Source organism: Zonotrichia leucophrys, chromosome 2 (assembly GCF_028769735.1).
Source record: "Zonotrichia leucophrys gambelii isolate GWCS_2022_RI chromosome 2, RI_Zleu_2.0, whole genome shotgun sequence".
In the NCBI taxonomy this organism is placed as follows: Eukaryota; Metazoa; Chordata; class Aves; order Passeriformes; family Passerellidae; genus Zonotrichia; species Zonotrichia leucophrys.
This window is the reverse complement of record NC_088171.1, coordinates 15,220,299-15,233,281: the sequence shown is the minus strand read 5'-3', so window position 1 is coordinate 15,233,281 and position 12,983 is coordinate 15,220,299. Positions and strand designations below refer to the sequence as shown.

At 44.6% G+C, this 12,983-nt stretch overlaps 1 protein-coding gene across 3 annotated transcripts in view; it reads right to left on the bottom strand.

Annotated features, from left to right (window-relative positions):
- The window catches only part of ITGB1 (integrin subunit beta 1), a 43,808-nt gene extending 35,968 nt beyond the window's left edge, over positions 1 to 7,840 (bottom strand). For 2 of the 3 annotated variants that reach the window (XM_064703989.1, XM_064703988.1), the window contains exon 1: positions 7,651 to 7,840. In XM_064703989.1, coding sequence (XP_064560059.1) covers positions 7,651 to 7,659 — 9 coding nt within the window. In that variant the 5' untranslated portion in view covers positions 7,660 to 7,840. The remainder of the gene's footprint in view (positions 1 to 7,650) is intronic. The other variant, XM_064703990.1, reaches the window with a different exon arrangement.
- Between the last annotated feature and the right edge of the window lie 5,143 nt (positions 7,841 to 12,983).

Sequence of the window (12,983 nt, the reverse complement as noted above, 5' to 3'; positions counted from 1 at the left end):
CTGCAGAGTTTTGAGTTATCACTAATGAGTGAGTTTTTTTTTTAAACTCTGCAGCAACATAGCATTAAAATTGCTTCCAGCTACAACAAATGTTAATCATATTAAATACAGATATTCTTCATTTAGAAAGTGAAACTGTATTGTGAATTATGCACCAAAAAGAGGCAGTATTTGTGCAAACTCTTTTATTACTATCCAAACCAGACAGCTGGCAATGGCAAAAATGCTGGCAGCAATCTCACACAGTATAGTTACTCCTTAAAGCTGAAGTTGAGTTTTTCACTGAAAGGAGATATCTGTAACATAGCTGTGTAACATTTTAGTCTAGTTTTTAAAAACTTGTGTAAACAACATGTGTAGTGGAGGGATATAACACAGGAAAAAAATGTTTGTTGCTGTTTATTGATTTTATTATGTGGTTTTTAACAACCTATAGCTGGTATGTACAGCATGTTCTTCCAAAAAAGGAAATTTGCTGTTTCCTTTTTTATGCTGAAGTCCACACCCAGGAAAAATTACACTGAACTTCTTGTACATTAATTTCTCACACTGATTTGTATTTGCATATAAGTGACAAAAACAACACAAAAAAATCATCTCCGTTTTTGAACTACACAGAACAAGTGTTACCTTCTAAAATGTTACACTTTTAGATGTTTTGAAAATGCACATAAGTTATATTCATATGTCACTGAAAGACAGATTTTTAATCTATTCTGCCACAAAATCAGCAAATTGACAATTAAAAAACTGTCAAGCCTTGTATTTTATGCAGATGGGCTATAGCATGCCTTTCAGCTGTGGGACAATCTCCACCTGGCATCACAAAGTCAGCACAGTAACACACACTAAATACAACCTTGCAAAAGCACAGAAGGAAGCTCTGAGAAAGTAATTATTGACTTTCTCCTAAGCCCACTAAAACTAATTTCCTAATACACAAGAAAATAAAATATCAGTGTAATAAGAAAAAAGCCCAGCCAGAATTCACTGGCAGCAACCACGCTTACCCTAGCCAACCTTGTGGATGGTGATAGCAAAGATTTTCTCATTTCTCCTTCTCATTAGCAGAAGAGGGGGCATTTCACTTGCTGACTGGACAAGCATAAAACCTTCAACCACCACTCCATTCTCAAAGATGTGTCAGCAGTATCAGAAGTCATCCTGATACAAAATTTATTCCAAATTTATTGATAACCAAATACTAAAATGTGTCATCTTTTGACACCTGGGAGAGTGCTTTGATTTAACATCAAAAAGATGACGTTCTTTCATATCTGTCTCCACTACAGGCCTTCCTTTTAGTTGTACTCATCTTTATCCAAAACGTCTTTACCCAAGATTTGGAACACCAGACAGCTGAGGATCTAGGTGGAGCTGGATGTTGCCAATTCAATACTTAAGCAGCTGAATTGGAGGGTGCTGGCCAAGCTACTGGAATGCCAGGTCCTTCAGATGGCCCCCTTATGGTCCCCAGGATGCTCCTGGACACTCTGGTGACCCCAGGGCTCCCTGGAAGAGCACCCTCTGCTTTGTGGAACATCACTCCCAGCAGGTCTTGCCAGCCTACAAGGACCCAGAGCAGATGAGGAGAGATCAGATGCAGCTTCCTGCACACGGGGAAGATGTGGCTCTTGGTGCCACTGCCCAAGGTAAGCACATGTTAAGACACATTAAATTACAATTCCACCAAAGAAAATTAAGAAACACCAGAATAACAGCTTATCCCCCTTTCCAAATGGACACATCCTTACTTCAATATTTACCTCAAGGGCAAGATTATGCCAAACTACCCATCCCAGTCTCAGATTTGTTTTCCTGAGACCAAGTATGCACGGATATCCAAGATGTCACTTTGACTCATCACCATTTCCTAAGTGAAATACTGACTCCTTCTAAATTAATCTGACACAATTATTTTTCTTCTCTTTTAAATAACCACAGATCAGTCATCTTTGAATGAGGGTAAGTTCAGTGTTTCAGTTCAGCCCAATATATAATCACTGTTTTTCATTCTACCACAAAGGATGAGAAAAGAAGAAATATTTCTCTTCTTCTATTCAGCTTCCACATCAAAAATGCTTTTACTTCTATATCTACAAAATTTAAAATATATTGTTAATAGCTATAATAGAAAATTAAATGCAGGTATTTCTTTGTAGTATAAATACTACAGAGAAATTTGTAGTTTAAAACAACAAGAATTCATACAAACAACAGCCCTTCCTGCTTTTACAGAAGAATGTACCAAGAGCAGAAGTTAAAACTAAGTGGGTAAAAACTAGGACTAAGTTAAGTATGTGATCTCATACAAAACCCAGAGCAGAAATAGGAGAACTACAAATATGATGCCAATCATTTGAGGGAGGAAATTCTGGCATTAGGTATTGTATATGTTGCAGTTTATGAGCATTATAAAGAGGAATCTGCACTTAAACATGGTCTTACAGATTAGAATTTTTGAGAAAGTGACTTTTATAGTCTAATGATTTGCTGACAAAATGTGAGAACTGCATTAATTAAACAAATATTTGCAAAACATTTTTCTGTGACAGAAAGGAATGAATAGGATGGTAAGAAAAGACTGATATCTTCTCAGCTCTTATGAGCAACAACAAAGTTAAGATTCCAGACTCAGTTCTGTTACTCAAAACTTCCCCTCTAATAAAACCACAAGAATACTGATGGCATTTCGTTGCTGCTGTTGAAAAAGAAACAAATGAAATACACGAAACTGCTTTTAAGACAGAAAGCATGTTTCATAAGCCATTTTGCATCTGACTGTAAAGAGAAATGAAAAAGATATAGCACAAAAAAATATCACTAAAATATTAAAGAGCCTCTGCTCAGTGACACCCCAAAGATGATTCCAAGTAGGAATTCTATGACCTTTTGCAAAAGAAAACATTAATATTATAGTCTCATCAGGCTAATTCCCCTACCATGTGCTTGGTTAAGTGCAAATTTTGTTAACATCTTTCTGAACATATCCAATCCATTAATGAGAAAATACAATAGCCTAGGAAGTCCACTAACCACTCTGATTACTTTAAGAATAGAAAAATAATAGAAGGTGGTTATCACAAAAACACAGGATGTTTAATAGCAACATTCTGCTAAATAGAGCACCTTTAGTAGTGAAAAAGGCAATCATATTATTTAGTGATTATAATAAGGTGCCTAGGGTCGCATTTTTCTTTCACAGAAGTTAGAATCTTCATTTCCTGCATAACATTCCCAACAATTGCTGCTCAGAAAGCTTAGATGTGTCTTACATTGGGCTAGAAACTCACACAGCTAAAGCACACAACCACTTCTTTCAGTGAAGCCATATATATTTTTACTGGTTCTTACCCTAATAATCCACATGTTGGGAAAGAAAAAAGTTCAGAGAAAAAGTCTTCTCATAAATTTATTCTGACTTACAGTTTTAGGAGTTCAGGTTATCGGACCACACCTATGCAGGACAAATTATGAAAAAAAAAAAAAAAGAAATAGAATATGTCTTCCCATTTGTGGGTAAACATAAAAATGCCTTTGTAGGCTACCCCAGAAATGCCATAACCACAACAATTGACAGATACTGGTCAATATTGTGGTCCCCTCTGGTTACCACATGACAAGAAACATCATCCTTTATAGAAAGTTGTCAACACAATACACCACAGAGCAGAGCAAGGAGGAACTAGGCAGTAAAAAGGAGAACATATTTGTCACCATAAATGACAATAGTCAGCAGCACTAGAACTATCCAACAGATTTTAATTTTCTGACACAAAAGGAGCATTAAATCACACACAGATATTGCTAGTATCTGTCCAGGAGACAGAGCCACTGAATTTGTTCATCTATTCATCTGTTCTCAAATCTGTGATACTCCCTCCCTTTTGAAAAGCAAACAAACATCCTCTTCAGAAAAAACCAGCTAACTCTCCCCTAGAACAAAAACTTATTGTCATTGCAGGTCTGAGATGCGTTTGTCTAAAAAATATCCCTGCACACCTACACCAGAGCAGAAGCCTGAAAAACCTGGAGCAAAAGTGGCAGTGAGAGTGCTGCTATTAGAAGGTGACTTCAAAGTAAGGCAAGTGGGACGAGTGAAACAATTTGAAGAATCAGCAATATAAAGACAGATGGGAGATGAGAGGCAGGAAAACACAGACTGAACTCTGAGTTTTCTGCTGCTGGGAGACCGGAAATTTTCTACCAGGCACAGAATATAGCAGCTGACTTAAAAATCTAGTCATAGGGGAATAGTACACATACTGGCAAGTACTTTTTAATGACACTTCCAAAATAAATCTGACTACATATTGCCTTAATTACATTTTTAAGATTGATTAAATTTATGTAATTGCTTTATGAGCTCTACCAATAGATGCAGCTTAAAAGGCAAAGGAAAAAAGAAAAAAAGGCATTCCCAACAAGGATTCCCTCTCAGAGGGCTGACGGCAGCCCCTAAGAATTAAAAGGATGCCAAAGGGGATTGGCCATCCTAAAAAAAAGGTTGGAAAAAATAAATCACTTGACATTCTAGAAAAGCAAAGGAGACAGAATAGACTCTGCTATTGTTAAGTATGCATTCTGTCTTTCCTAGACCTATTTAATCAATGTCTTTTCCAAGTGCCACATGAGGTGGCATGAGCAATCTTAAAGCTAGTGATTAATACTGATTTAACTTCATTTGAGCAATGCCTCACTGATTACAACAGTCTGTCTTACATGGAAGGGGTGCAAGACACATTTGGAAAGGAATGAGGAGGAAGAGGAAGGTCAGGTATACCAATGGCCAGCAAGCTCCATCCAGCCCTCCTCCACAAAACCCACTTCCTACACCATGGCAGAACTACCAGAGAAAGTAGCACAGTAGCACAGTAGCACAGAATTAAACCCCTAAACCTCCTGTGCAGCAGTGACAGGGACACCAGCAAAGGCTGCAGGAAGCATCATGAGCAGGCCCACACTGAAGAAACCCACAAGCAGGAGAGGAACAACAGGGACCCTGCATGGCTGTCCACTAAAAGGAAAGGGAGCCCGATGCAGAACTAGAGCCTTTGCTTACTAAAAGGGTCCCATCAAGACAAGGTACTTTAGCAGCACCTTGTTTCAGCACCAAGAGCCACAGCCAAGCACGAGGCCTGTAGCACACCGATGAGAAGCTGGGTGAACCACAAGCAAAGCGTGCATCACATCACATCACATCACCCAGCTAAATAGAGACTGGGTGGAAAGGCAGGCATGACAACTATTTACAAACAACTGACTGGCACTCATACCAGCAGCAGCAAGGGAATTGTATTCAGGGCAAGGGAGGCCACAGCACGTGCCCATGCCATGTGTGCACGGCTCTCCCCAAGTTCACCTTTCTGCCACCCAAGTTATATCTACTTCCTGAGCTATTGCTACAGCAAACAAGCTTTCTTCAAATATGAACTACAGCAGAGTTACCCAATGAGAGGTATAGAGAGAATGGTTTAGAGAGAGGAATGGAATCATGAATCAGGAAGAAGGAACAGCAGGAAAAGTTCTCAGACAGTTTTTTTTTCAGCTTTGGGACTCAACTTCCCAAAGGAAGTGGTGTAAGGCTAACCACCTGAGTCATTTAAAATACTCAAGACAAGACACTAAAATTCTGCAATCCCATCAGAAATTCACGTACATTCTTAGAAAAACAAGCATCCCTCCAATTTCACAAGGATGGGCCTTACTGGGGACATGGCACAGATCAGGCGTCTGAACAGAGACAGCAGAATGAGCTCCCTGGCTGCACCCACAGAGAACAACAGAGTTTTAACTGCTGACATTTCATTTTGAAATAAATATGGTTCATTTATCATGTGGCTGGCAAACAGATACAGCACTTAGCAGCTCCAATTTTGATTAAGGTAAGATTATGCATGCCTGTCAGCTTTTCACCTTTCAGCTGAGACATCTTTGAAAAGGACAAAAGTTGAAGGCGTTCACATCTTAAACGTGTCTTGTCTTGCCAATCTATTGCCAATGGCTCACTGTTTTTGCAACCCTTATAAATAGAGCCTTAGGCAAGCTTGCAAAATGCTACTTAATCATTACCCAGCGGCAAGTAATATTTTTTGTGACAGGAGAATGAATCATCGGTTTTGTCGGTTTCATCGCTGCGATGGATGTGGACAATGAATGTCTTTGCTCTTAGTCTTGCTTAATTTAGTCTAATTTACATCCTTCTAGTAGTATAATACTACTTTTAAAAGGCCCATACAAACAATCAAGAACAACAAAATCCCCTCACTGCCACCAAGCTGCCTCATTTCTCAAAACTAATTTTCCTCACACTGCTACCATCACCTACCAAATGATCTGCGTGCCAGGAGTACAAGTTATTTAAATCTTTTTCCACATACGTAGGGTCCTGCTTAATTTCAACGCTTTAGCACACAAGAAGCATTAGCCGTGAGTGGTTCCACTAATCTAAATGGAGACAATCGTTACTCCTGAAAGTTTGTGTGTACCTTGGCATGAATAGGACTGTAGCAGCGATGGCAAATCTACCAGAAAAATCAACATTTTTCACCCAACAGCTATGTGCACATGTGCTGGCATGAATGGACTGCTCTATTCTATCAAGGACAAATGAAGAAGCAAACATGAACGCTGATCAGCTTCTTTTCATAAACAGTCACAGACTACCTAATGAGTTTAACAGGCAGTCAGATCCTTATTCTATAACATAAAGACATCTGACATGGGCCTGGACAGTGAGTCAGAATGAATTTCCCATCGCTCCATGTTTCCTTCCAACCACCAGTAACTGAAGGCAATAAGAGGAGACAAAGCAGTGCGGTACTGCTGTAAGATTTTTCAGAAATCCCCATGTGGGACACGGTACAGCGGCCTCGCATTCCCACTCTATCCCGACACAAGTTTATAGCAACTACAGAGGCTCAGTGCCAGTTTGGACGGATCGAGCAGCCAAACGCTGCACTGCGACCATCCCGTCATTCAAACTGCATGGACCCCGCTCTCAGTGCTCCCTTTCTGCGGATTTGTGCAGGTCAAAAACCGGGGTACTCAGTTCCTGCACTGCCTCACTCCTTTGGCTCCCATTCCTGTAACTCCAGAGCCCGCTTCCCGTACAAGGAACCGTCCTCCTCCGGCCGCCCGCCCTCGCCCACACTCCGGGGAAGCCGCCCGAAACTTTCCCAGCCGAGTGCTGCCCCCGTCCCGAGCACCGCCGGCGGGAGGCCGCGGCGGGCACAGGGCACGGCACCCGCACGGGTTCCGTCCCTCTCGGAGAGGAGGGCTCGGGGCGCTGCCCGGGGCGGCCGCTACTCCACTGGTAGGGCCAGGGCCGGACAAAGGCCCGGCCGGCCCCGGCGGCACGGGAGGCCCGAGGCCGCCGTCCCGCCGCCACAGGAAGCCGCAGGCTGGGCCCGACACCTTCCCGCCCACAGCGCCGGGCAGGCACGGCGGGAGGCGGCGCCCCCTCCTCCGCCCGGGACCGGCGCCGAGGGACCCGCACTCGGGGCGGCGGCGGTTCCCGGCGCGGGAAGCGGCGCTCGCAGTCCCGCGCCGCCCGCCGGAGCCCGCCCGAGGCGCTGAGCCCCGCGGCGGCCACAGGCACCGCTCATCCTGCTCCCGGCCGGCTGCGACCCCCGCCCGTCCTCCCGTTACCTCGGCCATGGCTCCGGGCAGCGGGCGCGCTCCGGCCCGCCCGGCTCGCTGCGGCAGCGGCGTCCTGGGCTGGGCAGGGCTGGGCTGGGCGCGGCGGGACGCCCGGGCTCGCTGCTCGCTGGCTGCCCGCCGCCGCCTGCTCCGAGCTGCTGCGGGAGCCCAGCCCGCGGGGGAGGGGAGGTCCACGCTCCGCTCTACCCGCCCCGGAAACACATTCCTCCCCGCTGCCGTCAAGCGGGCCGGGGAGGCGTCTGCGGCGCGGCGGGCAAGGACGGGAGAGCCGTTCCTGAGGCGGGGCTCGGTGCCCGCTTCCCTCCGTGCCGCCCGCCAGCGCCTTATTTGGCGGGGTTTGCCCGCGGGCCGGCCGCCCCCGGGCTGGGCCGGGGCTGCCCCGCTGCCCCCTCGCTCCCGGCGGTGGCGAAAGGCTGCTCGACCCCAGCCCTTGTCCAGAGCTCTTCTCCTGCTCCCTTCCCTGCCTGGTTCCACGCTCGGGGACAGCAGGGAATCTGGGCAGACAGGGATTCCCTGTCCCTCTTGTTGGCAGCTTTGCCAAGAGCAGTGGAAGTCACTAAGTGATGAGTGGGCTTGTCTGGTGCTAACACACGCCCCGAGCAAAAAGGTCGCTTTCCCCAAATCCTTCGGCCGGAGCCTGTTGGTGTTCGGAGCATGCTCTTGGTATTTCTGAGTTTCCCTTAAAATAGGTACTTGGGAAATTACCGATTAAAAAAAATGAAAAAGCGTGCCATTCGACACTTTTCTGAAGGTAAGGTGTTGGGAAACACAAGCTATCAACTCACTCCACTGTGCCTTTATGTGTGGCTACTGGAGCTTGTGCCTGTTCTTGTTATTGTATGGTTAACTTAACCAACAATGCTGCAACTTATTTATAATTTCAATCACTTTCCTTCTGCTTACTTTCTAGCTGCATTTTGGAATAAGAAAGGAATTATTCTAGTTTACTCAAGTGTGGCCTGTGATTCAACCCTGTGTTCCACTTGGGCAGTGCAGTGGTTTAGGGTGCAGTCTCATAACAGCTGTTTTAGCAGAAGCTTTTAATGCTGTCACAGCTGTAATTGCAAAACTGTTTTAGTGGTGTTGGAAAATGAGATTGAAATGACAGACTAATGCTTCAAGCAGCTCCATCGAAAGCAAGCGCAGGACAAATGAAATGGTAGCTAAATAATTTTGATATCCAAAGATAAGGACAGCAGGGACTATATGTTTCAACAGGTAAATCAAGATATAATATTAATACTGCCAGGAAAGAAGAAAGCCACCAGAAAGACAAAGCTTTAAAAATGCTAAAAAATTAACACCATGCAAAGTAAAAGCAAATACCAGAGGGGTCATTATCTGCCAAAAATGTGTGAAATTTAAGGACTGGAAGATAAAAATTAATTTTATCCATGGTATTCTTCTCTGCTTCTTTATTTCAGGGGGAAAAATCACATCTGGTGCTAATTATGACAAAGTTGTGGATTTTGATCCTTGTGTGGGCCATTCACTTAAAAGATGGACTTTATGATCCTTGAGGGTTTCTTCTAACTCAGAATATTATGTGATTTTGCCAGAATATGCAAATAGTGAGCAGCTGTCCACTGTAGTATACTGCAAAGAACTGGTGGCAAAAATGTGCTACTGAGATCACTGGGGCTCAGGAGTAAATAAAACTGCTCAACAGACTGGTTCAAGTGCTACCCAAGGCTCTGCTCAGATCTTATTGTGTCAAGTGGCCAGTGGCTGGCTGTGCTGAGCAGTAGGAAATCAAGAGGATAAAGTCTCACAAATGGCTGAAAAATAAAATCACTGAATTGTTTGGCTGCTTTCTAGACTCCTTTGGAGAGCACAGATGGGTATGAAAATCATGAGTTATTTTCCAACATTTGTGAAGTACTAAAGATGTCAGGGGAAAAAAACAAGTGCTGAAGGTGTCTGAGCCAGTAGACACAATTGTAGGTGATGTCTAGATGTTTAATGCAGTGTCTCTATACTGCAGTGTACATGGCATCTGGGAGAGTGAATGAACAGTTTTGCACAGGACAGCTCAAGAAAAGATGGGTTTTCATGGATTGAGTGGGAACCTGGGAATTGTTTTGTTCACTCTTAACTTGTTGCATTCATATTTCTAGAGTCCCATACCTTCCAGGTGGTTTTCTCTCAAGCAGCTCTTCACAGCAGTGCTGCTCTTGCTTCTTGGTCAGGGCTCCTCCAAGGCTCTCCCTGACCAGCCAACCTGCCCCCTTTTATCCCAGTTATCTTCATTAGCCACAGCTGCAGCCCATTTAGAACAACTAGGATCTGGGCAAGGCCACTTATACAATACATATTTTACTGAGACTCATAACTATATTTCCCCTTTTCTTTTACTTACAGATATTCAAATACACTATAGATATTCAAGTACAATACATACATTTCCCCATGACTCAAAGGCCATTTACAACACACACAGCTCCTTGCTCATAAGCCATATTCCCACAGCTCCTCGACTCAAAGGCCATGTTCTTCTACAGCTCTTGGCTGTCCTATCTTCTATCACCACTCGTTGTTATATTTCTAGAGTCCCAGCTCTCAGGCTGCCACAGCTCTGGGCTGTCCTATCTTCTATCACGTCGGGGTCACCACTTGTATTCTTATTGTTATATTCTTTCTAGAGTCCCCTCCCTTCTGGGTGGTTTTCTCACAAGCAGCTCTTCACAGCAGTGTTGTTCCTGCTTCTTTGTCAGGGCTCCTCCAAGACTCTCCCTGACCAGCCAGCCCACCCCCCTTTTATCCCAGTTATCTTCATTAGCCACAGCTGCTGCTCAATTAAGGACATCACAGCTGCAGCCCATTTAGAACAACTAGGACTGGGGCAAGGCCACTTATACAATACATATATTTACTAGGACTCCTACTATATTAACTTATCTTCCAGATACAGATTTTATTATAACTTTTACACAAACACCAATCCCAAAGCGGGTTTTGCTGTGTCCAGTGCTGCCTTTGTAAAGAAGCCAGCTGTGTAAATCAGGAGTGCCCAGCTACAGCTCCAGGGCTGGGGCTGAGTATCCCTGTGCCAGGCAGCTGTACTGCAATCCCTCCCAGTGCCTGGCTGGGAACCTCTGGAGTCAGGGGTCACTTGGGTGCCTCCCGAGAAGCAGGAACTGGTTGGCAGGAGCGGCTGCAGCATCTCCTAAGCAGTTATCAGGGTATTTCTTTGGCTGCAGTTTCCTGTTTGCCACAAGCTGCTGAACTCTGACTTCCCAAAGCCCACACAGCCAGGGAGCTGTCATCCTGTTCTCCAGCATCTTCTCCACTCCTGCAGCTTGCAAAGGGTGGAGATATTTTTCAACTGGGGCCTCAGTGATAACAAACCCAGGATGTGTTTTAATGTGCATGGTTTGCACATTAATACCCAAATGCAAATGCCTCCCATCAGGGCACCCATTAGGCAACTTCATAATTTCACCAGCCACTAACACTTGCACCTTTACTATGTCATACTGTACCAGTTATCTCTCTCACCTCTGCCCCAGGGAGCGATAATTTATCTGCACCGCCCCACTTTCCCAACAAACTTTGTTACTGGCAGCAAGTACTTTCCCTTTCCACTCCACTTCTTTTCCTTCCCTGCCTCTTCAAAATGACCCTACCCTACTTAATTTTTTTTTCCAAACTAAAGAAAACCAAATTATAAAACTGAGATAAAAAATCATGGTCTGATCACAAAAGATAGATAAAGGATGGGAGAGAAAAGAGGAAGTCAAAGTCATTTTCCCAAGGATAGGAATGAAGCCGGGAAAAGAAAGCAGGTCTCCTGGGAATACACCAGACTGCAGCCAATGAAGCCAGGAGAAGAAAGCAGAGAATATTCTCCTGGGAATACATCAGACTGCAGCCACCTGGGTTGAACTGGCTGTGGGAGTGCCCAGTTTTCCTGGCCTGACCTTGGAGCAGAGAGCAGCAGCGGCTGCAGCCGCTGTTTTATTCCAGTAGCAGCTGTGCAGTCACCAAGGGGCACAGCAAACACTGAGACCTCACTGGCAGCTGGTCAGCACTGGGCTCTGCCTGCCAGAGTGGAGGATGGAGGAGATGTTGGGGCTTGGACAGAAGATTCACAGACAAAGTATTATTAGAAGGGTCACTTGGTACAGGAAGTGATGGTGCTAAATGGTTGTGGTCATTGCTTTTGATAACAACCCCTATTTGGCTGCTCTTGAGGAGTGAGCAGCACTTCTCTGGAGGCAGCCTGTCAGACATGTATAGTGTGCCCAGGATATGGAATGCTGTGTTTACACTGGAGCCAGGTTCTCCTGCCCCACACAAGCAGTGCAGTGAGTCACAAATGTTCAGCCAGGAGATTGCCACAGATTGTATCCTGTGGGCAAAGGTTTGCCCTGCAGGATTGCCTGCTGTTCATGGGAGCAATGTTCAGCGCTTAGGTGCAATAAAGCTGATGTATTCACACCTGGTTTATGATCAGTGCTGAGATCTCTGCTTTTTTCAGTTGACAGTCCTGTGTTTAACATGAGCCTGGAAAGGTCAGAGTCCACCAAGCCCTTCCTTCAGCTCGCCAGCGTTTAAAAAGCAACTTGTGGCTGTCAGGCAGGAAGAAAGGAGAGGTCACCAGAGCGCATGGCCCTTCTGGTGGGACTGTGCCCTTCTGGCTGTTGGAGTAGAGGGGCTGGGAGACAGCTTTGTTCCAGCTGCATTGTGCCTTGTGATGCTTCCTCTGACTCCTTTTCTGCACTTCCTTCAGCTGAAGAGCTGCTCTCCCCTCTGTGCATATGTTTGGGTAGGCTGTGTTGTTGCTGTTACAATCCCTGCTGCCATTAACATACACATCCCTTCTTGTTTGTCTTTGAAAGCACTTTTGTGGGACTCCTATGTCATTGTGAAGAGAGTTTGTTTCATGCAGAAATTCTATAAGACATTTTGATCCTCAATAAGCAAGGCAGGAATCCTTTTTCATGGTTAGGCATGAACTACAGGTTGGCCCCTGTGTTCCAAAGTAAAGTGAGCAGGAGTTAAGTGAAGAGACTAAAGCCTTTGAGATTTATGTTCAAACACTCATACTCATGGTAACACAGGGCAGAGAACTTCTGCAGCTCCTTATGTTGCTTGAAATGAATAATATTTTCTAGAGAACTAGATTTAAAAACTTCAAGCTTGAAGATATTTTAGTGTTTAATTACCCAAGAAAAAATGCCTTTGAGACATTAAAAATATCCCCAAAGGATGATCATTCTGAATGCACAGTAAGTTTCTGAGATTCAGCAGTTAGTTAATTCTTACCATGTGCTGCTTTTTTCCTGTGAGACTCTGAGATCACGTGCCTACATATTCTG